Below are 25,553 nucleotides of genomic sequence, written 5' to 3'. Positions count from 1 at the left end.
ATCACTAACCTGTCAGGATATCCTTCAGAGTTAAGAGGACACATATAGTTTACTTCCTTAAGGTTAACGTTTGAGAAAACCAGCTTATGATTGCTGCTATAAATGACTGTAGGACGATCTGAACAGGCAAAGACATTTGTAGTGGACAAAGATCTGAACGTTCGCAGCACAGTTGGCTGGGTCCCCAGTGTGACTTTCTTCCGGTCACTCAGCAAGCCTACAAAATAAACAATGCAAAAATATTAGCTTACTAACATCATTAATAAGTACTCTGTTTATTTCTCTACTGTTACAATCATAGCTATTTTTTCTGATATGTGCACTTTCAAATGTACTTGCCACTTAAATTACCATTATTCCTGTATAAATGACAATACAGAGATAAGATCCATACACAACTTTCCACCAACAACACATGCAGCTTATGGCAGGGTCTGCACACCATCGCAGACTTCAAAGCTAAGTGCAGTGGTGCTGCCAACATTGCTGCCTCTCTCCCAGATGAGCTAAATCTTTTTTACACCCAGTTCTATGTCGCCAACACTGAGTCCAAGGAGAGGCTGCTGAAGCGACCTGCACCTTGGTCAGCTCTGAGGCTGAAGTACACAGGTGTTTCCAACGAGTGGACAGTTGCAAGGCTACAGGACCAGATGGCATCCCAGGGCGGGTACACTGGATGTACACGGCACAACTGGCAGGTGTGTTTACAGCATTTTTAATCTCTCCCACTGCCAGTGTAGAGTCCCTCCTGCTTCAAAACATTCACCATTGTTCCTAGTACCTAAAAACACCAAGGTAGCATTCCAAATGACTGGTGTCCTGTTGCGCTCACCTCAATAATAAGCAAATGCTTTGAGAGGCTGAACAAGGACTATATCTGCAGCTTGCTACCACCCACACTGGATCCCGTACAATTCGCCTACTGACACAACTGATCGACAGATGACACAACAGCCACAGTTCTACACACTGGAGAAGAAGGATGCTTATTGAGAATACTGTTCTTGGACTAAAGTTCAGCATTCAACATCATAATTTCCTCCAGTCTTGACAAGCAGCTCAGAGACCTCGGCCTTCACCCTGCTTTGTGCAGCTGGATCCTGGACTTCCTGTGTCAGCTGACTGGCAGGTGGTAAGAGTGGGCTCCCTCATCTCTACTCCTCTGATCCTCAACGCAGGAGTCCCTCAGGGCTATGTCCTAAGCCTCCTCCTTTACTCTCTGTGTAACCCTGACCGTGTCGCAACCCACAGCTCCAATCTGCTAATTAAATTTGCTGATGATACTACATTGATTGGCCTAATCTCATAAAATAATGAATCAGCCAACAGAGAAGAAGTCATCACCCTGATACAGTGGTGTCAAGAAAACAACTTCTCCCTCAAAATCCAAAAACAAAGGAGCTGGTTGTGGACTACAGAGGAATGGAGACAGGCTAACCCCTATTGACATCAATCGATCTGGGGTTGAGAGAGTGAACAGCTTTAAGTTCCTCGGCATATACATCACTGAGGATCTCACGTGATCTGTACATGCCGGCTGGGTGGTGAAAAAAGCACAACAGTGCCTCTTTCACCTCAGACTGTTGAAGAAATTTGGCATGAGTCTCTAAATCCTAAAGACTTTCTACAGGGGCACAACTGAGAGTATCCTGACTGGCTGCATCACTGCCTGGTTTAGGAACTGTACTTACCTTAACCGCAGGACTCTGCAGAGAGAGGTACGGACAGCTCAGCATACCTGTAGATGTGAGCTTCCCACTATTCAGGACATTTACAGAGACAGAGACAGGTGCGTAAAAAGGGCCCAAAGGATCATTGGGGACCTGAGTCGCCCCAAACACAAACTGTTCCAGCTGCTACCATCCGGGAAACTGTACCGCAGCATTAAACAACAGGCTTTGGGACAGTTTCTTCCAACAGGCTATCAGACTGATTTATTCACGCTGATACAATTGTACTTCTATGCAATATTGACTGTCCTGTTGTACATACTATTTATTACAAATGACTATAAATTGCATATTGCACATTTAGACAGAGACGTAACATAAAGATTTTTACTCCTCATGTATGTGAAGGATGTAAGAAACAAAGTCAATTCAATAAAAGGGAGCGAATGCTGTTAAATTATTCGATCACAGTGAGATCACAGCTGAGCTTGACCATGCCTCCAGAGGTCACAACAGGTCAAAGGAAAGTGAATAGAAATTTCAAACCTATACAATTCTTCACAAACTGCAGGCAGAAACAAATTTAGCAACTTTAATGTTATCCCAGCTCCATTTGGGCATTACAACAGGTCAGAAAGTAGGATCTTCTAGTCCAGTTTGGTCAATCCCATACCTAGACAACTAGATGGCTTTATACTAAGTTCAATGGCTCTTAGTAGATCCTATAGTTAATCCCACTGGAGGTGGAAGTAAAGGAACCTCAGAACTCCAGTCATTAACTTACACGATTGCAACAATGATCTTAGAAAACAACATCGAGACCATTCTTGATTGCAGCAGCAATATATTTACATTTTTATGACTCTTATTCATTAACAATTGACAGTGTGGACTTTAAGCTTTTTGCTGATTGAGATCCAACAAAACAGCTGATTATCATTTTAACCTCTGTCATCAGCAAAAAAATGCATGGATTTTGAGGAATGGGAATGGTGAGTGGAAAAAAAATTACCAGTTGCTCTTCAGTGTTTCTGAAGAATCTGTGAGGAAAATGACTCTTGGGTCTGAAAGGAAATATCTCACATAATGGGGAGGCAAGCTATGATGTGGCAAGAAGAGGTGGGAGTTGGGGAGGGAAGAGGGAGTTTCCAGGGAGGTTGGAAAATAGATATTCATTTGTGCCAGGGTCATGTGGTTTCTGGAGTGGTGGAACAAAAACAGACAGGTACAATTATTCTGATTGTGGCCACAGATTCGGAAGTCATATAGTAGCATGACAAAAACAGCATTGAGACGCAAGTTGTTCATGAGTCCTCTGAGAAGTGGATGATAGAGAACAATTGTGATAGTGGGCCTCACATCACTTGTAAGGTACTTGGAAGTGAGCAAGGCCCAAGATTGGAAAAGGGACAAGAATCACATAACTGCGCTATTCACAGGTCCACCAGCATTATTGGATACCAATCAAAAGGAGAAAAATTACTTACGTTAAATAGACTAGCTATATTTTGTGACTCCGTTTTATGTTTAAAGTACAAATAAAGATTTAACCAGCTTATATTTGATATGGCTAGGGGGATATTTATCGGTTATCACAATATATTTGCAAGTTACTCCAGTGTCAAATAATAAATACAGCTAGAAAATGCAAGATGTTTCAACCCCTCCTAATACAAGCTTATAAATAACTTCTGGTTATTCTTTTAAAAGCTACCAGTATATCAAGTGCCATAATCCACTGCATCAAAAGTATAGCATATAATTTTCTGATTTGATTACCCTATGTAGAACCAAGCTTGTAACAATTAAATGGTTTCAAAATAAAAGATTGCAACCAGGTTCCAAATCTATATGTGTCCACACATCTATAGTATTGCTCTTCCATTTTCCCTCTGTGAAGATACATTCAGAAAAAAAAACTGTTGATAAAGACAGCAATTTGCAATCTTTTTTGCATCCTGATTTAAATACACCAAGCATTAAGCTAATGCTTCAAACCATACAGTACTGTGAAAAATTCTTATAGACACATATATATAGCTAGGGTGCCTAATACTTTTGAACAATACTGTAGTAAATTTACGTATTATGTAAATTTATGAAGTAAATTATGCACTGTATTGCGGCTGCAAAAAAACAAATTTCATGATATTTGTGAGTGATGATAATCCTGATTCTGATATGGGGCTCTATTGTGGACTGAGAGTGGGAAGGGGACAGGGAGAGGAGAATCACGGGTTGGGAAAAGGGGAAGAGAGAGGGAAGGGAGCCAGAAGCATCAGAGATACATTCTACAATGATCAATAAACCAATTGTTTGGAATCAAATGACCTTACCTGATGTCTCAAGACTGGGTGTGTCTGGGTGCATCCACACCACCCCCTGCCCCAGCACTCCTTCTCTGCCACCTGTCCCACAACCCTCACACAGCGTTCTACCCTCGCTATTCCCACATTCTTTACTTCCACCAGATTTACAAACTTGCTCTCTGCTCCATGTTGACAAATATAGTACTGTGCAAAAGTCTTAGCCATCCTAGCTACATATATGTGTCTAAGACTTCTGCATAGTCAAGTTCACTATAACCTTACTGATGCTAGGCAACACAAATATCATCCACAACCAGAGTTCCTCAAGCACAGAGCATTAATATACCTGTTTCTATCTCAAGTCCAAAGTAAAAGAGAGCTCCATCACCCAGAGCACACAGCAGGTAATGACTGCCTTCAAATGTTGTCATCAAAATGGACCGTGGAATAATCTCTGTAATAAAAAAAATAGAAAATAGAATAAGAATTTGCATTTTCGGGGTAAAAAAAACTTAACAGAAAATTATGATGGTAAAATTGTAACATTGTGGCTTAATTTTTTTCTGTTTATTATATATTTCACCTAGAACCACTGGAATTTCTCAACTTTAATGTCAGTAAGCTTTGGGACTCCCAAAATTTGCCAGCTGCTTTCCACCACTGCATTCTCACAAAATCTTGTAGAGGAGTGGGACTGCTGAGACTTCTCTAAATCTTCTAAAAACATCATTCCCACATCCATTCTCTCAAATCCCATTGGATCTTATTCTGAGACCACTCTCATTTTTTAAAACTAAAACGGATACAGTTTTATTCTATCCAAACTCTCCTCATAAAACAATCCACCCATTCCAGTAGCAGTCTAGTATACCTCTTTTGAACTATTTCCAGATGATAGTCGCTAGACTCTATATTAACGAAACATAACCTCCTGATTTTATATTCAGTCCCTCCATAACAGTGATCAGTAATAATAGCTTTCCTAATTACTTCTTGTATCTGAACAATAATCTATAACAAAATGTTCTCCAGAACTCTCAAGATGCAATTCAAAGAACCTCTCAACAGTCTTGTTCTTCTCATCTCTGTAACTCATCTAATCTTCAGCACCTTGATCATTGCATTCCTTCAATTCCAGCCTCTTGCACTTCCCTGAATTCTTTCCCCTCACCAGTAGTGACATTCTGGTCCAACATCAAACATTGTTACACTTCAGCATAGTGAGATGTTTTTCAGTGAGACATTCCATGGGGGATGAGCCAGGAGAACAGAACAGAAATAAAACAAGCGAAGGGTGGAGGCACCAGCTAAGCAAGAAACAACGGAGGTGAGATCTGCAAAAAGGCTGCTTGTATATAAACTGGAGGTTTGGGTGGGAACTGGATGTAAGCCAGTAGAGATGCTGGTTACCAATGTGACTTAAATAGTATTAGGGCCATTTCTTTATTCCATGCTGCCAGTATACAAAGATCTTTCCTTGGACAATCCAAGAGAACAAAGACATTGGAACAAAAGATTTGCCTATCAATTTCCCATCTGAATAGGTCTAATTCTGAAACTACCCAGGGAAGCCATCAGCTATTACCCTCTGCACTTCAAAGAAAATGAATCTCATGCTGTTAATGTACTTGAATAATCTGGGTTAAAAATTAACATTATTTTTGCATTGTTATCATTGCATGTTAACTGCAAATAATTTGCAGGTCTTTGAATATTAACATTTTCCCTTGATTACATGGTAGAGGAAATTATATTTTTTTTGAACAATAATAAAAAGAGCAGCTTTTCAGATACAAGTTCTTAAATAAAACCCTTTAAACCCTCAATAACCTCATTGTTGAACATTATGTTACCTCTCTCTTACCTCCTCCAAGCATCTCCTTATGTAGAATTTCAAACGATGGTAATTTGAGGATCTGGGCTGAAATATCTGTCCAAAGGCCCACAGAACAAAGGGGTGATATACTGCTTCCCTCAGTCAGTGGAGTGATATCCAGACAGGCTACTTCATGCTCCATTTCTATAAAACTAGTGGCATTTAAAAATGTGGATTGTCAAATTCTATGACTACTAGGAACTCTTTCTATAACAAAATCAAGTATTATTAGGCTTCTTCACTCAAAATTTCCCAAGAACTGCATACTGGATCAGGTATTCATTTTATTTGTCATAATTTACCCATTTTCTTCACATACATACACTGATCCTGGAAAAGGAATAGTAATAATACTACTCTGTTCACATTTTCTTAAACATTGTTAAGTCCCAGCCACAGGTTTAAGAAGTGTTATTTGCAGCTGCTGATCCACACACACTCTGCTAAGGAGATTGCAAGTTTCTTTCTTATTTGGTGCTGCATATTTAGTATTTATGGCTGCTTTGAATTCTAATGAAAGATTATCAAACCAAAAAATTAACTGTTTCCCATTAAAATTGCTGAGAATTTCCAGGTTTTTTTATTTTAAATTTTAATTTAATAAATTATTGTGGATGCTAAAATTGTTTAAGCAAATGTTCATGTGAATTCAAAACATTTAGTGATATTGTGTCTGATGATTAGAGATGAAATTGAGATACTGGGTATCCTCTTGAGATGTGGATGTATGCTCATTTTTGAATGATGGAATGGATGTATAAGAGAAATGATCAAGAAACATTTCCTTAACCACAATTTGATTACAGTTTCCTCTTCTTCAGAAAATTAAACTGCCTTCCAAACAATAACCAAACAATTCAATGCAGCAATAAATCAATTCCAAGAGCACTCCCAAACAAAATTTGATATAAAGCAACTTAAGAAGTTATTAGGATGTAATCTAAAGCATGGTCAAAGTGGTAGTTTTAAGGGTAAAAGTAATGGTAAAAGTAAAAGTAAAAGGTAAATAACACAAGGAAGAAAGTGCAGAATAGAGGCTTCAGCAGCTGAAGGCCTAGCTATCAAAGGAGGAATGATATAATTATGAGGAAGGTCTTGAGGCCAGAATTGCTGAAGTACAGAGATCTCATATGGTTAAAGAATCATGCAAGGCCATGACTTTTTTTTAAATCAGGACTTTATTAATGTTGCAAACAATTTAGTTCAGTTTCAAATATTTGCCAGAGAAGAGGGTCACATCACTGAGGAAGAGTGTATGTATCAAGGACAAAGGACAGCTGTCATTCAACATGGAGACAGACCTTCCAGTCCAACTCGACCATGCCAAACATAGTACTCAAACTAGAACCATTTGCCCACATTTGGCCCTTATCCCTCCAAAAAAGATTGTGTGTAATCACCCTTTCTTTGCCTGTCATGATTTCATACATCTCAATAATCTGGGGGAAAGTTTCTGTCATATAATATAGAGAAAATAAAGGGTTAAGGTAAGCTACTGGGAGGTATTGTCAGTGCAGGGGAACTGCATGCAAACAGAAAATATGAGGGAATCAAGAACAGAACTTTAGGAAACACAGTGGGTGAACAGCAATTACTGGACATAATCCACAAAGAGTTTGCAAGTATAAGTGCTTTCTACTGGATACTTCAAACTTCTCCCATATCTTAAAGACATGCTGGCATATTAATTGGTTATTGTTTATCTGCACTAGCAAAACAAGTGGCAAAATAATCAAAGCAGAGCTGATAGCCACATGGGAGAAAACAGTGAAAAGGAAAATATAAGATGGATTGCTCTGCTGAGAGCTAGCACAAGTCCAACGGGCCAAGTAGTTGCTTCCTGTGCCATGCTATGCTAATTCTAGATACAAATTAATGTACATGAATGGAAAGAGGAAATGAAATCCCATCCAACTAGATGAAGGTGAAAGGATACTGTAGGAGAATGTGTAGTCAAATGTATTAAAAATTTCAAAAACCTCTGGGGAGAAAGTCACAAACAATTATTGACCAAAATGAGAGGCAGTAGTTTAGGGAAAATAGTGCCAGGTGAGCTGAAGTTGAGTTTTGCAGACAAGGTCATTTAGAGGACACAATTACTGAGGAAATGGCAATAACAGATGAAAAGTGAGACCAGTGCCCAGCTTACTATCTCAAATAAATGCTAGAGAACCTGTAGCACTTTGAAGAGAAAGGAAGTTTCCAAAAGACCTGTTAAAAGATTTTTCCTTCAACTGAACTCAAATCAAATTTGGTAGTCACTAGTTGTCTCAGCATTCTTGGAATCTGACTGAAAAAAAATCAGGCGTCACATTTTCCTACCTGAGTCCATTCAATAAAACAGTATAGGACACCCTGAGATCTGGAAATACGTACAGCAAATTGTTTAACATGGACTTGGACCAAAATAAGCTTCTGAACTAAATGGCAGAGAAATTGCACACTGCTTGAGTGAAGAAGAAAAACGTCAATGATCATGAATCTAAAAGACTCATTACCTGATTTGTTTGAGCTCTTTAGGATGGATTTCCAGGTAATACAATACACGACCCACTGCCACTACTACCTGGCTGTTATTACAGGATGCAACACTGATATTCTTTCCATTTGGTTCTTTCCATTCACTAACCAGAGACTTAGGCTCTTGGCTGACCAATCGCACTGAACCAGATGTTATCTGCAGAGCATAGCACATATCAGCACTTAAAACACATTACACTGTATGTTACAACGGACACTTGGATTGTACACAAGGCGATTATTTATTCTAAAGCAAACTAACCCTGTTATAATAACAATATTTAGAAGGACAAAAAAGATGTAAACAATAAAATTCAAGAAGTGTGATGTTTGCATAATATGGGATTTTAACTTCCTAATCGTTCAAAGACAAAATATTGAACTGTATAGTATACAGTACAGGTTAGCAAATAGATCTGTATAATAAATTGCTGATTCAAATATCATTTAAATTAGGGATCCAGCAGTAATAGCAATAACATACTTAATTTTTACTGATGACATTAACATTTTACCAGATATCTATATGGGAAACATTGGCCACATCACTATATACTTCAGGTTTAATCGTCTTTTCCCAAAAATAGGAATTATGAGCATGAACAGAGTTTTAGGAATCTGGCAAGGGATCACCAAACAAATTCATGAAGATAAGAGTAAATACAAAAGAGGATTGGAAGGAACTCCTAAGAGTATGAAGAGAGTAACAGAGTAGCAAAGGAATTGTAGATTCCTTACAGACAAAGAAACACAGAAATGGCCAAGATGTTAAACAAATATTTTCCCTCTTCAGCACAGGAGAATTAATTAATCTAATAGAAAAAGAGGAGAAATCAGATGAGGAAGAGGAAATTTTAACAGTTAATTTTGGTCACATGTTCACACTGTGCTACTCATTGGGAAAGAGCTATTTTGGGTATAGATTGGTCCTGCTTTTTAGTGGTCAGAGCATTTGTGTTAACAAAATGTATCACATATCAATTGTTTAATGAACCTAATACCACAAGATTAACAGCAAATAAATTAATATAAAGAATATACATCAAGCAGTAGTCGTTATACAATATATTCTGGGTTCAGAAAACCTTTAGGATCACAAATTGGACTTCCACAAGTTCATGAGATTTAATTTCAATGTTTGAATGTATTTGTTTACCATGTACCATACAAATATAAGAAATTCTGTAATGATGTTGTTATTTCTTTGAAGCAACACAAACTACATACCAACATTAAGCGGGGCCCAGATTTTAATAAATTAAGATAAATATATTTGCTCTTAAAAATATTATAATTGGAATTGCTCTCACCTGAATGAGTTGCTGATGGGCTACATTCCCACAGTAAAATGTCTGTTGGTCATCAACAAAGCCAGGCATTTCAGTCTCCTCCACCTCCTCCCCATTAAGCATCAGCACACTGCAATAACAAAACAAGTAAGTAGAACTACACACTTTGCAGATTTTAATTAAATTTCTTCCCACCTCCCTCAGGAAGGGTGATATTCCTTTTGATACTGTTTCTGTCCATGGACCTGGGTAAGCTGAAGGCCATTTAAGTGGAGACCCCTGTTCAAATACTTTACATCTGTTTTGGCACCTCATACTATTCAACACTTAGTCTAAGCTGTATCCTTTTCGGTCCATTCTTCCCACTCTTTCTAACCATGTGCAGTCATGTAAATTTTAATCCAATTTTCAATGGAGACAACTGACTGCCCATTTTCACAAGCAACATGTTCTAGATCATTATCACTCTGGAAATGTTTTTCTGCATAACTCCCTAACTTTAGTTTCCCAGCACATTTTCTGTCCATGTCTTTGTATAGATCTCATCACTCTATATTACACAAATCACATATCTCTCTATTAAAACACCTTAGCTTTCTTTGCTTCACAGACAACACCGGCTTTTCAGGTCAAAGCCTATAGCTAGAAATCTCCACCTCATCTAGAACCTTTCTAGTAAATTGCTGAAACATTCTTTTGAGGACTTTCATGTCCTTCCTATCTTGTGGTGATAAGTATGAGCTATAACACTCTATTTATGCCCTTAAAATGTTTTCTAAAGGCTTGACATCTTTGTTTTAAATATAAAACTCTGCTTCGGTATACTATGCTTTTCTAACTGCCCTTTCAAAATGCCTGATAATTTCAACAATTTATACACATATAATACACCTGCACTCTTGGATTGCCATTTAACCATTTTCCCAGCTTGCTGTTTCTACCAAAATGCACCTAAATTTCACCTGCCACCTTTCTGTGTAATATGTCAGCCGCTATTCTCTTGTAGTTTATTACTATTTCAAATTAGTCAGCAATTTATTGATAAAGGAGGTCATTCTAAGCGTACAAGACAGACTACCCCAATCCCACCCCTGCACCATCACCAAAACATTTTCACAAGAATGCAAGGTATCAGGAGGAAAATGAAACGTCATGTTGGAGATTATTTAAGTTACTCACTGCCTAGCTCTGTACTTCCACTTATCTATACATTCTGATCTTATTTGCACTTTCACAAGAAAATTATTGTTCGTAACCATTCTAAGAGCTGGAGGAAAAGGAGATGAGATCATATTTTCCAACACACATGTGTGTTGCTTGAAATTCCAGCATCTGCAGATTTCCTCGTATTCATATTTTCCAGTCGTTTGCCTCCATGTACCAATCAAACTTTGCATTTGGTATAATCAGTTTTAATATCTATCCTCCAAACTCAAACTGCTAAGCCATGATATTTATGGCATTTTAATTTTAGTTTCAATCTCAACATTTAATTCGAATTTCAGTCTTGTTTTATATGTAAAAAAGGGCAACTTGACTTATCACCAGAAAACAATGAAATTCAATTTTAAACTAAAAAATCATTTCCAAGGTCTGAAAAGAGTGGTTAGAGCAACGATTTACAGTGCCAGTGACCCAGGTTCAATTCCTGCTGCTACCTGTAAGCAGCTTGTATGTTCTCCCCATAAACTCATGTGTTTTCTCAAAGACATACGGGATAGTAGGTAATTGGTCACATGGGTATAATTGAGTGGCACGGGCTCATTGGGCCTGTTATTATGCTGTATCTCTAAATAATAAAAAAAAACAAATAGGTCTCTTAGAGGCTGCCAGAAAGGAGATATTAATTCTGTCAGTGAAAGTAATCAGTATAAAACATTATGGAACTATCCTCACCCATTTCATTTTTTTAAATTACCATTCTTTTCTTTAACATTTTATCTGATTAGATCACTAGTTAAGTGTTGCTGGGTAAATAGATTTTGCTTTAAGTAAACATTGCTTGCTAATAACCCTTTTCTGTTTATGATTTAATGACTGAAAAAGACATCCTGAAACATATCAACATTATTAATGTGATATTGGCAGTCTTGAAGCACAAAGATGGAAAATTCCGGCAGGATATCACCAGATGAATCCCAGGAGGAGATACAGGTACAGAGCCAGGGAGGAGATTGCTAGGGCTCTGGCAGAGATATTTGTATTTTCTTGCTGTGGGCTGGAGAATGGCCAATATTGCACCTTTATTTAAGGATTCCAGAAACTAGAGATGAACCTTACATCAGTTATTAGGGGAAATTATAAGGGACCAGATCTATTTGCATTTGGAAATGTAAAGACTGATTAGGGATAGTCAGCATGGTTTTGTTCATTTGAGATCATGTTTTGCAGATTTGATGATTATTTCTGAGGTGATGACCAAGAGAGATGACAAGGTCAGGGCCACAGACATTCCCCAATGGTCGGCTGCTCCAGAAGATTAGAATATCTGGATCCAGGATGAAATAGTAAAATGGATACAAAATTAGCTTTGTTTCAGATTGGAAACCCGCTTACCTGTGGTGTGCTTTAGGAATCAGTGCTGTGTCCTTTAATATTGGTAATATATATTAAACATATGTAGATGAAATAATGAGCAAGTTTGCAGATCACATCAAAATTAACATTCAAAGTTCAAAGTAAGTTTATTATCAAAGTACATATATGGCACCATATACAATCCTGAGATTATTTTTCTTGCAGGCATTCACAATTAATTACAAGAAACCCAACAGAAAGACTGCCCCCAACAGGGCAAACAAACAATCATTATGCAAAAGACAATAAACTGTGCAAATACAACAATAAATAAACAAACAAACAATAAGTATCAAGAACATGAGATGAAGAGTCCTTGAAAGTGAGTCCATACATTGTAGGAACAGTTCAGTCATGGGGCAAGAAACATTGAGTAAAGTTATCCCCTTTGTTTCAAGAGCCTGATGACTGAGAGGTAATAACTGTTCTTGATCCTGCTGATGTGGGTCCTGAGGCTCCTGTACCTTCTTCCTGATGGCAGCAGCAAGAGAGCATGTCCTGGGTGGTGAGGATCCCTGATAATGGATGCTGCTTTCCTGCGACAACACTTTGTCGAGATGTGCTCAACGGTGGGGAGGACTTTACCCCTAAAGGACTGGACTGTATCCACTACATTTTTGTTGGCTTTTCCATTCAAGGGCATCAGTGTTTCCATACTAGGTTGTGATACAACCAGTCAATATATTCTCCACCACAAGGCTATACGAAGTTTGTCAAATTTTTAGTTGATTTGCCAAATCTTCACAAACTTCTAAGAAAGTAGAGGCGCTGCCATGCTTTCTTCGTAATGACACTGGACCCAGGACAGATCCTCTGAAATGATAACACAGAGGAATTTTAAATTGCTGATCCACTCCACCTCTGATCCCCTGATAAGAACTGGCTCATGGACCTCCAATTTTCTCCTCCTGAAGTCGATAAGCAGTTCCTTCATCTTGCTGACTTTGAGTAAGAGGTGGTTGTTGTTATAGCACCACTCAACCAGATTTTCAACATCCCTCTTATATGCTGATTTGTCACCACCTTTGATTCCGCCAACGACAGTGGTGTTGTCAGCAAATTTAAATATGGCATCTGAGCTGTGGTTAGTCTCAGAATCAAGTGTAAAGCAAAAAGAGCGGGGGCTAAGAGCGTAGCTTTGTGACGCAATTGCGCTGATGGACATTGAGAAGATGTTGTTGCCATTCCGAACTGACTGGGGTCTGCAAGTGAGGAAACTGAGGATTCAATTGCACAAGCAGGAACTGATTAAAACGCAAGAGGTATTGATTGAAGCCTAGATCTTGAAGCTTATTGTTTAATTTTGAGGAAATGATAGTAATGAATGCTGAGCTATAGTCAATTAAGAATATCTTGATGTGTACATTAAATCCATGATATAGTGGACAGTGAAGAAGGAAGTCTAAGGTTACAACAGGATCTAGATCAACTGAGAAAGTGGGCAAGGGAATGGCTAATAGAACTTAACTCAGACAACTGTTAAATGATGTATTTTTGGAAATTAAACCAGACAAGGGCAAACATAGTGAATGACATGGCCCTGGAAACATTATACAGCAAAAGCTTGGAATATAAGTACATGGCTCCCATAAGATGGCAACACTTGTTGTACATTACACTCACTTTCATCAACCAAGGTACTGAGTATAGGTGTGTGACATCAATTAACAGTTACACAAATTGATGATTGGGCTATACTTAAGAGTACAGTCTAGTCACCACGCTATAGGAAAGATGCAATTAAGCACTAGAAGGTGCAGAAAAGATTCACAGAAATGTTGCCTGGACAGGTGAGTTTGTGTTGAATAGATTGTGTTAATTGAGAGATTGGATAGGACAAGTCTATTTTCCTTGAAGCAAAGGAGGTTGAATGACCATTTAAGGGTTTATAGGGGCATAGACCGGATAGATAGTCACAGCCATTTTCCAAGGTAGAGGAGTCAAATAGTAGGAGGAATAGCTTTAAGGAAAGAGGGAGAAAGATTTAAAGATCCAAGGGGCCAGTTTTTCACATAAAGAACAAGCTGCCAGAGGGGATGATAGAGAGAGGTACAATTATAACATTTTAAAAGACATTTGGACAGAAAGACACGGATAAGAAAGGTTCAGAGGGATATAGGCAAATGGGTTTACAGAAGAGCCTGTTTCCATGCTGACCAGATGAGGAAGCCGTTACCACGCTGCGGTAGCAGAGCAGATGCAGTGGCGACTGGAGGACAGGATCCCGGAGCTGGAACAGCTGGAGCAGGCAGGCCTGCTGGAGGAGGTGAAGAGGAGAGCAGTATTAAGGAAGGTTACTGCCCTGGACACAAGATACACTGGAGAGTGTACTCAATAGACTCAATGAATATGGCACAATGGTGTCAATTCCCCTTCTTCAAATGAGTGTGTGATAAATTCTACAACCTGTGGTAATCAAACCAGATCCTTAGAACTTCTATAGTTAATCAGTTCTTCCTCTCAGGTGGTTCCTCATGACTTGCTTACACTTCACCTTTGTGGGTTGAGATGTCTGACGGGCAGATTGGGAGATGGCGTGGTCCTTCTGCCAATTACAATAGGCTTTATTATGCTCCAATCATGACATTTGTTCTAAGTTTGAACATTTGATCTTCAAACACACTTTTTCTCAGACAGCCAAAGACTCCACTGGCACACTGAAGGCAAGAATAAATTTCAACATCAACACTGAAAGGGCCCCTCAATATATGGGAAGAGAATTATATTTTCTAAAGGCTTCTTGCGAACATTCATCATCAATGGGGACAGGTTGGTACAAGTTTTTTTGTTTTGTGCAAGGTTCATTCTTACACACACTGAAGTGAATGAATCTACAGTAAGTCAGAGCCTAGCTTCGAAACTACAAATGCAGATATTGAGCATGTACTCTATTTGAATGACAAAGGTTAATGTGACCTTGGTTTTTTTTGAGTAGAGATGACATACTGTAGGTTGAATAGTTTTCCACATCCTGTTGATAAGGTCCATTCCAGCAAGAAATGTGCTGAAGGTGTGGGGAGGTACTGCAGCAAGTAATACCGAGAAAAGTCTGAGTCAATGAATTGTTCGACACCAGTTTGCACTGAAAAGACTGTTAGGGGACATCAATACCAAATCCATTGTCAAAGGCGTACAAAAAATGTGTACTATGTGTTGTAGTTTCATATCAGATGGACCAAAAGACAGCATTAAACTTTGATTCATGATTCCTGAACAGTAAGCTAATCTCAGGTAGATATCACTTGAAAAATACGGAAAAAATAGTGTACCATCTTGAAGATGTGCCTTGGAAAATAGAATAAGTATAATTGACTGAATGGAAACCACAAAATGTTAAAGTGCTCAAACCTAATATGGCACTGAAATATTTAATTTCTTGAGCAGAAAATACAGATCAGTTTTTCAACTATTGTCAGAAATTCAGTTACTCGATAAACACTAAAAATACTGAAAGCAGCATTCAATGTCCAAAGTAAGCAACTTCTTACCGCGTCTGTCCAACAAATGAGAGTACCAACATATCATCTGTATCACGAGTGGAATCAGAACGCAATGGCCACAGACCTGAGAAAGGACAAGAACAGACATAATTATGATATCTCATTCACATTTTAAAGCAGCTCACAAACATTCAAGGCAAACTAAGTACCATTACAAACACACCAAAATCCTACAAATGGGTGAGAGGGAGGACACATCGATCAATTTTTATACTATAGGCAGAACTGACCAGGTATCTGATCTGAAGGGTAAAACCTTCAATAATGCAGCAATACATGTTATTCCAACATCATGAATTGCACAAATATATTGGTGCAAAATTATGCAGAGCATAAATTCATTTTCCTTAATTTTCACCCCAACCTTTCAGCTTACTCACTTTAGCTATTGCACAGTTCCAGTGTCTTCTGTCATTTCAATAGATTTCCTCTGTGCAAGACTGTGAGAGTCTTACAGCTTTATACAAACTATGACAAAGACATGCAACTTCGAGGTTATCCATCACCAAATCTCTAAGAAGTTCATTTCCATTTGAACCTTACCACCAATTGGTCAGAGTTAAACAAAACCACCTGCCAGTGGCTGAGGACAAATGTTCTCTATGTTGTGGCATTGTTTTGTGCAAAGCTAAGAGTACCAAAACGAATAAAACTGATTTAAAATAACTTCACAAATTACGTGCACCTGCAGAAAATTGTAGCATTGATAAAGAATTTAAAAATTGGTGCCCAGCCTCAGTAAATCTGCCTAACATTTATTTATTATGAGATTTTCTTTTTAATTTTTGAACTACATACCCTTAATACCAGGAAGATCAATGCTAGCATGTTCATGAATCCCGATTCCATTTCGAATTATTCTTAATGACCCTTCTTTAAATGCTCCCGAACAAGTAACCAGCTGCATTAACAAAGAAAGATGATATAATCATTAACAAACTCAAAACTGCAAAACCCTTGTGACAGTGCATCTGCTTTAAAAGGCAGCAGTAAAAGTTTACTTCAGGTGTATTCTTGCTGGATGAAATTTTGCCACCCTCTTAACCAATGAATAAATCTTCAAACAGCAAGTTTCAAAACAAAAACATTTTAGGTTTTATACATAACAGCTACTGTGTAGTAGTAGAAGTAGTGGAGGGAATGAATACTTAGGGTGCTGAATGTTGTACCTGGGCTTCTTAGATACTGTTGGAGCCATGCTCAAATAGGCATACAAAATGCATCCCACTCCATTCTACCTTGTGCCTTGCAAAGGCTTCAGATACTCCAAATTATGTCAAACATGACAGAATACTCAGCTCACAACTTGTTTTGTGACCACAGTATTTATGTTGTTGCTCCAGCTGAGTTCTGGTAAATGGTAACCACCAAGATGCTGAAGATGAGATCTTCGTGACAGTAATGCTGCAAAATGTCAAGAGCATGGAGTAGATCTTCCTGAGCTTCAAGCTTGCAAAATCACTGTACGAATGGACATAATTATATGAAAGACTCTTGACATTAATACACATTGTTTCTGAATGCCATCAAGTGTTGTTTGAAACAGGATTACTGGAAGTAGTGACAAGCAACAGAAAAATCAGCTATCTCTTCGTCATAGCGTAAGACTGATATTTACAGACCATGGATAACATTAAAGAAATGAAGGAAGAAGCCCTTCAACATACCTGGCCTTGACCTTGTCTTTCCAGATCTACTACACACATGTCCACAATAGGACCCAAGTTGGTAAAGGTTTCCATCCCAGCAACATAGGACCCCTGTTCATTGCTATCCACATTTAGCTAAAACAAAAGCAGAAGATTTAAAAATGAATGTTTATTAATATTATTCTCCTTAAGTAGTTACCCAAGTAGTTGGTATTCAAGAATTCAGATAAGAGTGAAGCAAAAGAATGAATAATCTAACAAAACAGTTTTATTTTCTGATGCATCTCACACAACCTGAGTCTATGCATTTTCTCTAAATTAACTAAAACACTTAAACATGCAATGCACTGAATCTTCTCATCCGGAAATAAAATGAGAAACATGTTACAATATAGATAATTCTATCCTAACATTTTTCCTACAGTCTCAGCTCTCCAATGAGCAAGTACCAGAAGGCCAAAAGAGTATTCACAAGAAGGAAAGTGCTATCAGATGGCCAATCATAAGTCAGTAGCAAACATATCTAGCAGCAGACGTCAGGTGCTAATATTTCCAGCATAGAGGTCCAAAAGAGGACAGAAATAAAAATACAAATGAGTGGAAAAGAACATTATAAAAGAAGAACCTGTATGTATTACACTCCATTTACAACATAGATTCACAAACTGTATTATGTATTGTTTACTTCAAATAATCATGTTACCGGTTATGAAAATTTTCCCTTCCCCATCCCATATCAATCTCAAGAGAGTAGGAGGTAACTTCAACCTTGATTCTTCCAATGTTACATTTGTAAAGTGAAATAGTGTCACTTAAACCATTTGGATTCTCGACCACAACTCAATGCAATAAGAAAACTACTAAATGCTACTGTACAAACAAGAGAGAATCCGCAGATGCTGGAAATCCAAGCAACACACACAAAATGCTGGAGGAACTCAGCAGGCCAGGCAGCATGTATGGAAAAAAGTACAGACAACGTTTCCGGATGAAACCCTTCAGCAGGACTAGAGAAAAAAAACTAAGGAGTAGATTTGAAAGGTGGAGGAGGGGAGAGAGAAACACCAGGCGATAGGTGAAACTTGGAGGCAAAGGGATAAGCTAGGAAGTTGATTGGTGAAATAGAGTCAGAAGGCCATGGAAGAAAGAAGAATGGTGGGGGGTGGGGGGAGCACCAGAGGGAGGCGATGGGCAGGCAAGGAGATAACATGTGAGGGACAAGGGATGGGAAATTGTCCACAGTAAATGGTTCAATGGAACAAAGCAAGTTAAAGGTGTCATTTGTTTAAAATACTCGCAATTAAGGCAGTCTAACTATGCCATAATGATTAAAGTTCTCACCTTTACAAGTTGTGAGTCTCCAAGACGAGACCCAACAAACACAACTCCATTATCCAAGTATGTCAAACATTCTGCAATCGATGTCTGTGGAGGACAAGAGGGATTTAGAACATTAGTAACATTTTCACATTATACGGTACCTAAATTCTGTTCCGGAATTGTCAAAAATGGGGCATTTTTCAGGGACTACGGAATAGGGCAGCAGCATTACTACAAACAAGATTCCAGCTTCCAAAAAAAAAAGTTGAAATGTACACTACAAGCATTAATGAGTCTTTAAATTGAAAGGACAGGTAAGATAAACAAATAATACAGAACGCAGGCCACTGGCTCAGAGGAAGATATATGGTTTGTAAACTGACAGGATGTAAGATGTACTCAGATGCACCATAAAATCATGCTGTATGGAAACAGGCCCTTCGAACAAACTGGTCCATGCTGGCCAAGTTGCTGATGCAAGCTAATCCCATTTGCCTATTGGCCCACATCTCTCTAAACCTTTCTTATCCGTGTCTCGCAACTCATTCCATTTTCAAGTAGTTGCCCCTTAGGCTCCTATTAAATCTTTCCTGTCTCACCTTAAATCTATGGTCTCTAATTCCTGGTTCCACAACCCTGGGGAAAAAACTGACTATGTTCAACCTTTTTATGTCACTCATGCAGTTCTATAATAGCACCTTTCACTCTCCTGTGCCCCAATGAATAAAGTCCTAGCCTATTCAAAATCTCTCTACAACTCAGTTCCTCGACACCTGGCAGCTTCCTCATAAATCTTCACTGTACTCTGTCCAGCTTCATGGTATCTTTCTTATAGGAGGGTGACCAAAATCCCAAATTACTAATGCCGAAGACTAGATCTTGCTGTAATTCTTGATAACCATCTTCATTGCTAAACACCACCTATTTTAGTGTCATCTGCAAACTCAGTGTCATCAGTCAAATAACACAGAATGGGGCTATGTGAGCTGACCTACATCAAGTCAGACATCAGGCACCAGCTAAGTTATTTTATCATTTAGCACTTCAAACACTGTTATAGGGACATTTACCCATCAACAACTGAAGTACTTACGCACCCAGAGAGTCTGCCCTCACAACATTATCTGGGTTTTCAGTGCTCAGTAACTTTTAGACCATCCATGTGATTTACTTTGTTCCAGCAAAGGTGTTTAAACATTTAGCGGTGTCTTGTCAGTTACAATATGTTCCCACTGTTAATGTGTGCTTCAATGGTACCATTTGTACAATAAAATATTGAAGTAATTGGTGTCTTTGGACCAGTTTCATCTACCATTATCATTGATCTTAATAGTATAACAGAATGATGTATCTGACTCTGGGGGATTCTACTGAGAGTGTCTCCAAGAGAATGCCTGCCTGTTATGGGCTTCTACTATTACACTGATCACAAGATAGGTGGTATATCTATCTACTACTTCTCCAGTGACTTGGTCACTGTGACAACAAATGCTACAGCACAAAACGTTCTACATTCACGCACTGCTGTTATGGTGGATTTACTGCTACGTAGCCTCAAAGATACATTATAACAAAACACATACCATTACCAAAATACCAATTTCCTATCAGACTTAGGATAGAAATTAGTTTTGACGAGTGGATGAAAGCTCAACCTGACCCAAACCATGACACAGAGCTACATTTTTATCAGCTCTCCAAAGTGCTACAGGGGAGCCAAATGAACAGTACTAAGCTCTCAGCTATCCCTGATATAAGTGATCTTGATGAAAGGTGAGACTGCAACCTATCAAACTACTGGATGAGGCATGGCTAGATAGAAAAACGGTAAAACAGAGCCAAATAATCTCCAAAATAACATGGATAGGTAAAACAAGTGGAAGAAGATGGTATGCCAGAGTACAACGTGGAGTAACTTGAAATTATTCATTCTAAAAGAATGGGGCCAAAATAACACACTTAACACAAATGTTAACCCATTTATTATGAAATAGTTTTCTTTGTTAATGGAACAATCTCACACAAATATGCTAAATAGCTAATACTGCCCCCAGCAAAGTAATCTAACGTTAAGGATGCATACAGCTCCTCTCCCCTCCCCCCACTGGGAAGGTTAGATCACAACCTGGTGCATCTAAAACCCTGCTACGTGCCTCTGGTGAAGAGTAAACCTGCAACCTCGAGGACAGTGAGGAAATGGTCGGAGGCTTATGAGGCGATCCAGGGTTGTTTTGAGGTGACAGACTGGCAGGCACTCTGTGAGCCACATGGAGAGGATATTGATGGGCTCATAGAGTGCATCACTGATTACATTAACTTCTGTGTAGACTGCAATGTTAAGACAAGAACTGTCCCTTGTTATTCAAATAACAAGCCATGGGTGACAAAGGACATTAAGGACATCCTGAACGCTAAAAAGAGGGCGTTTAGAGATGGAAATAGGGAGGAGCTGAGGGCAATACAGAGGGACCTGAAAGCCAGGATCAGGGAGGCTAAAGACAGGTACAGGAGGAAGCTTGAGTGGAAACTCCAGCAGAACAACATGAGAGAGGTCTGGAGAGGGATGAGGACCATCACTGGGTTTCGGCAAACTAGTCAACGAACTTAACCTGTTCTTTAACAGATTTGACATTGTGACCCCTGCCCATCCCCCACACGAGCCATCTGTTGTCAGCCCCCAACCAACACATACTCCACTCTCCCCTCCTAACCCTACTCACAGTCCCCCACCCTGCTCTCATGACTATACCCTCCGCCACACAAAACCACCATGGTGGGCTTCACGACTGAACAGGTGAGAAGACAGCTGAAACGTCTCAACCCAAGCAAGGCTGCAGGACCGGATGGTGTCAGTACCAGGGTGCTCAAAGCCTGTGCCCCTCAGCTATGTGGAGTACTTCACCACGTAGTCAACATGAGCCTGAAGCTCCAGAGGGTTCCTGTACTGTGGAAGACGTCCTGCCTCGTCCCTGTGCCGAAGACGCGGTGCCCCAGCGGCCTCAATGACTACAGACCGGTGGCATTGACCTCCCACATCATGAAGACCCTGGAGAGACTTGTTCTGGAGCTGCTCTGGCCTATGGTCAGGCCACACTTAGATCCCTTCCAGTTCACCTACCAGCCCCAACTAGGAGTTGAGGATGCCATTGTCTACCTGCTGAACCGTGTCTATGCCCATCTGGACAAGCCAGCGAGCACTGTGAGTGTCATGCTTTTTGACTTCTTCAGTGCGTTCAACACAATCCGCCCTGCTCTGCTGGGGGAGAAGCTGAGTGCGATGCAGGTGGATGCTTCCCTGGTATCATGGATTCTTGATTACCTGACTGGTAGACCACAGTACGTGTGCTTGCAACACTGTGTCCCCGACAGAGTGATCAGCAGCACTGGGGCTCCACAGGGGACTGTCTTGTCTCCCTTTCTCTTCACCATTCACACCTTGGACTTCAACTACTGCACAGAGTCTTGTCATCTTCAGAAGTTTTCGGATGACTCTACCATAGTTGGATGCATCAGCAAGGGAGATAAGGTTGAGTACAGGGCTACGGTAGGAAACTTTGTCACATGGTGTGAGCAGAATTATCTGCAGCTTAATGTGAAAAAGACTAAGGAGCTGGTGGTAGACCTGAGGAGAGCTAAGGTACCGGTGACCCCTGTTTCCATCCAGGGGGTCAGCGTGGACATGGTGGAGGATTACAAATACCTGGGGATACGAACTGACAATAAACTGGACTGGTCTAAGAACATTGAGGCTGTCTACAAGAAGGGACTGAGTCATCTATATTTCCTGAGGAGACTGAGGTCCTTTAACATCTGCCGGACGATGCTGAGGATGTTCTACGAGTCTGTAGTGGCCAGTGCTATCATGTTTGCTGTTGTGTGCTGGGGCAGCAGGCTGAGGGTAGCAGACACCAACAGAATCAACAAACTCATTCGTAAGGCCAGTGATGTTGTGGGGATGGAACTGGACTCTCTCACGGTGGTGTCTGAAAAGAGGATGCTGTCTAAGTTGCATGCCATCTTGGTCAATGTCTCCCATCCACTACATAATGTACTGGGTGGGCACAGGAGTACATTCAGCCAGAGACTCATTCCTCCGAGACGCAGCACAGAGCGTCATAGGAAATCATTCCTGCCTGTGGCAATCAAACTTTACAACTCCTCCCTTGGAGGGTCAGACACCCCGAGCCGATAGGCTGGTCCTGGACTTATTTCATAATTTACTGGCATAATTTAAATATTACTATTTAACTATTTATGGTTCTATTACTATTTATTATTTATGGTGCAACCGTAACGAAAACCAATTTCCCCCGGGATCAATAAAGTATGACTATGACTATGACTAGCAATTAGAATTTGATAAAATCAGATATTCATTAAAAAGGCAGCTCCACATTGCTAACCTCTCCCAGGAGTTCAACTCGAAGATCTTTGACAGTGATGTTCCCATCCATTTGTTCCTCCCTCTCCAATAACAGCATAAACAAACGTCCCTCCATATCTCCCAACAGATATCGTGAACCATTGGGATCCACACGATTGTGGCAAACAATTGTGCTTTGCTGGCAAGAAAGAGAAAAAAAGATAATTAAATATATTTGCATTCAAAAGTCATGACTTTCTTCTAAGAAACCAGATTTATTAGCAGCTATTCATTTCCAGTTATAATTCAACTGGCTTTTAACTAAAGGGAAATAGTGACAGCTACGTTATTGTCTTGATAATGTAATGATTTATCTAAATTAAGATTGATTTTATTTTTGATTTCCAGGGTCTGTAGGTTTTTCTTGCACAACCCTTCTTCTGCTCATCCCAAAACTTTAAATTGTTCTCAACAGTCCCACTGAACAGAAATTTGCAACCCAAGTACTTCACCCTAGTTGCTTGAAGTTCAAAATCCTCTCTGACACAACCTGCAGAATTTAAGAGGTATGTTTTGCATAATTTAACAACATGAAAAACATATCAACAATTACAATTTATTACATTTACATTCTGCGTGAAGCGCAGAATCAAATATCGCTGTGATGATTATACATTCTAGTATCAATTGTTTGGCGACAATAAAGTATAAAGTATTTAAGTGTCAAGTTCCTTATCCAAAGTCAAAATATTAAACTAACATCAAACATAAAACTTACATCATAATTTATAAAAACTTCTATGTGTTGTGGATTGTTCTTTTTCAGGTAAAGTAAGAAACAACTGTAGATTAGCAAAGCATTACATATGAGCATATTACATACATACTCCTAATCCCCGGTAATACTCAAGACACATGGTGCCTTTATCACAACTGGATGTGACATAAATAGCTACGTGAAGTCCCTCAAAATCAGATTTCTGAAATGTTTTTGATATCAGTTATTTTAATTTTACCCCCAAACCCAGCATTTGTTCTCAAAACTCTCCTGCTTTTCAACAAAATAGAACTTTAATTTCTTGGAAACATTCCACGACCTCAAAGTACTTTACAATCAATGACCATGTCCGTATTATTTTGTTGGTTTTACAGCTAACGTGTGCTCAGCAAAAAAATCAGAAACTCAGATAAATTATCAAATAGTTACTTTCACTAGTACCACAGGTTCTTCTACGTACATTCACTTGGGCAGAATGTCAAATAAGGGATGTCAAACAATGAAAATTTAATAGTGAATGGAAAGTCAAGATAGGTGGTATAATCAAATCTATTCAGAAAGCCTTGAAACTATAATGTTCTAACAAAGTCAACTGCACCTATGAATAAACTAGCAATTCAAAACTCAAAGGTCTAGTGTTAAAAATACCCCCACAACATAAACCATGCACTACTATAAAAGCTATGTTGACTTGTTCAGGATTGAAGTGGGCTAATAAACAAGTGACAAGTCTGCCATCACCGAATCATGTTCCATTTTAGTTCAACACTGAAAATCATACCACCTTTCTTCAAGACATGGCCATGGAGGAATTAAAAATAGAGACGATGATCAAATCTCCAAATAACATATGTTATGCAAGTAACAATAAATATTGATGCCAAATAACTTTGCTAAAATGAAGTCAGCCAGAAAACTATCTTCTTTTCTACTGACTTCTGTTATTTTTTTTGCCATGTGCGTGCATGCATGTACATCCGTGCGTGCGTCCATGCGTGTGTGATGTTGGTGGGACAATGTCTTTTTCATGCCTTTACAAGGCGCGGAACGAGAGAGACTGTGTGGCGCGCCACTCCCCACAAAGACATTTCGCAGCATTTTTCCCTTTATTTTACGAGGTCAAGTTGCGATCTCGACCCTCAACCCGGCACGGATGGAAAGCATACTCAGGAGCAGACCCGACTGGTTTCAAACTCGGGAACCTCCATTCCAGAGTCTGGTGCTGATGTCATTGCGCCACCAGCCGGCCCACTGAGTTTTTCTTAAATGTAAGAAATAGCAAATGTACAACTCTAATGAAAACTGGAAAAAGAGTGCATAAGATAAATTAAGCCATGCTTAAGAAATCAAAGACTCCAAACACATTTTCAAGGGTCTTTCACTGCTTCATGTAAATTTCTATAACTTCCTACCTTGATAGCTGGAGGTGCAATTGCCAGATATTTGTCTCCATTGTGGTATGTGATGGATTCCTGACCTATGATCAGTGCTCCTCCAAATGGCTCTGGAACTGAACAAAAATCACATCTATGCCGATTATAACTCTATGCAACTATACTTTGCACTTTACTTCTGTTAAAAATAGTCAGGTTTAGCTTAACCTCTGAGGGATCCCAGTAATGAAGGATAATCAGCTTTTAAAGAAAATTAAACAGCCTTTGGCTTTGAAATGAAGAAATTGGAAAAAAGAAAGAAAGATACA

The 25,553-nt window shown here is 39.2% G+C and overlaps 1 protein-coding gene across 1 annotated transcript in view; it reads right to left on the bottom strand.

Moving 5' to 3' along the window:
* ddb1 (damage-specific DNA binding protein 1) overlaps positions 1–25,553 on the bottom strand; it is a 78,005-nt gene that overhangs the window by 40,241 nt on the left and 12,211 nt on the right. Inside the window, exons 6-16 of the mRNA XM_063062085.1 lie at positions 25,264–25,361; positions 23,114–23,272; positions 18,732–18,815; positions 17,409–17,525; positions 16,540–16,642; positions 15,730–15,805; positions 9,686–9,794; positions 8,354–8,532; positions 5,844–6,007; positions 4,326–4,433; positions 10–217 (exon numbers count right to left, since the gene is read on the bottom strand). Coding sequence (XP_062918155.1) covers positions 10–217; positions 4,326–4,433; positions 5,844–6,007; positions 8,354–8,532; positions 9,686–9,794; positions 15,730–15,805; positions 16,540–16,642; positions 17,409–17,525; positions 18,732–18,815; positions 23,114–23,272; positions 25,264–25,361 — 1,405 coding nt within the window. The remainder of the gene's footprint in view (positions 1–9; positions 218–4,325; positions 4,434–5,843; positions 6,008–8,353; positions 8,533–9,685; positions 9,795–15,729; positions 15,806–16,539; positions 16,643–17,408; positions 17,526–18,731; positions 18,816–23,113; positions 23,273–25,263; positions 25,362–25,553) is intronic.

The sequence above is a fragment of the Mobula hypostoma genome, chromosome 11 (assembly GCF_963921235.1).
Source record: "Mobula hypostoma chromosome 11, sMobHyp1.1, whole genome shotgun sequence".
In the NCBI taxonomy this organism is placed as follows: domain Eukaryota; kingdom Metazoa; phylum Chordata; class Chondrichthyes; order Myliobatiformes; family Myliobatidae; genus Mobula; species Mobula hypostoma.
The sequence above is the reverse complement of the archived record's forward strand: the minus strand, read 5'-3'. Positions and strand labels throughout refer to the sequence as shown.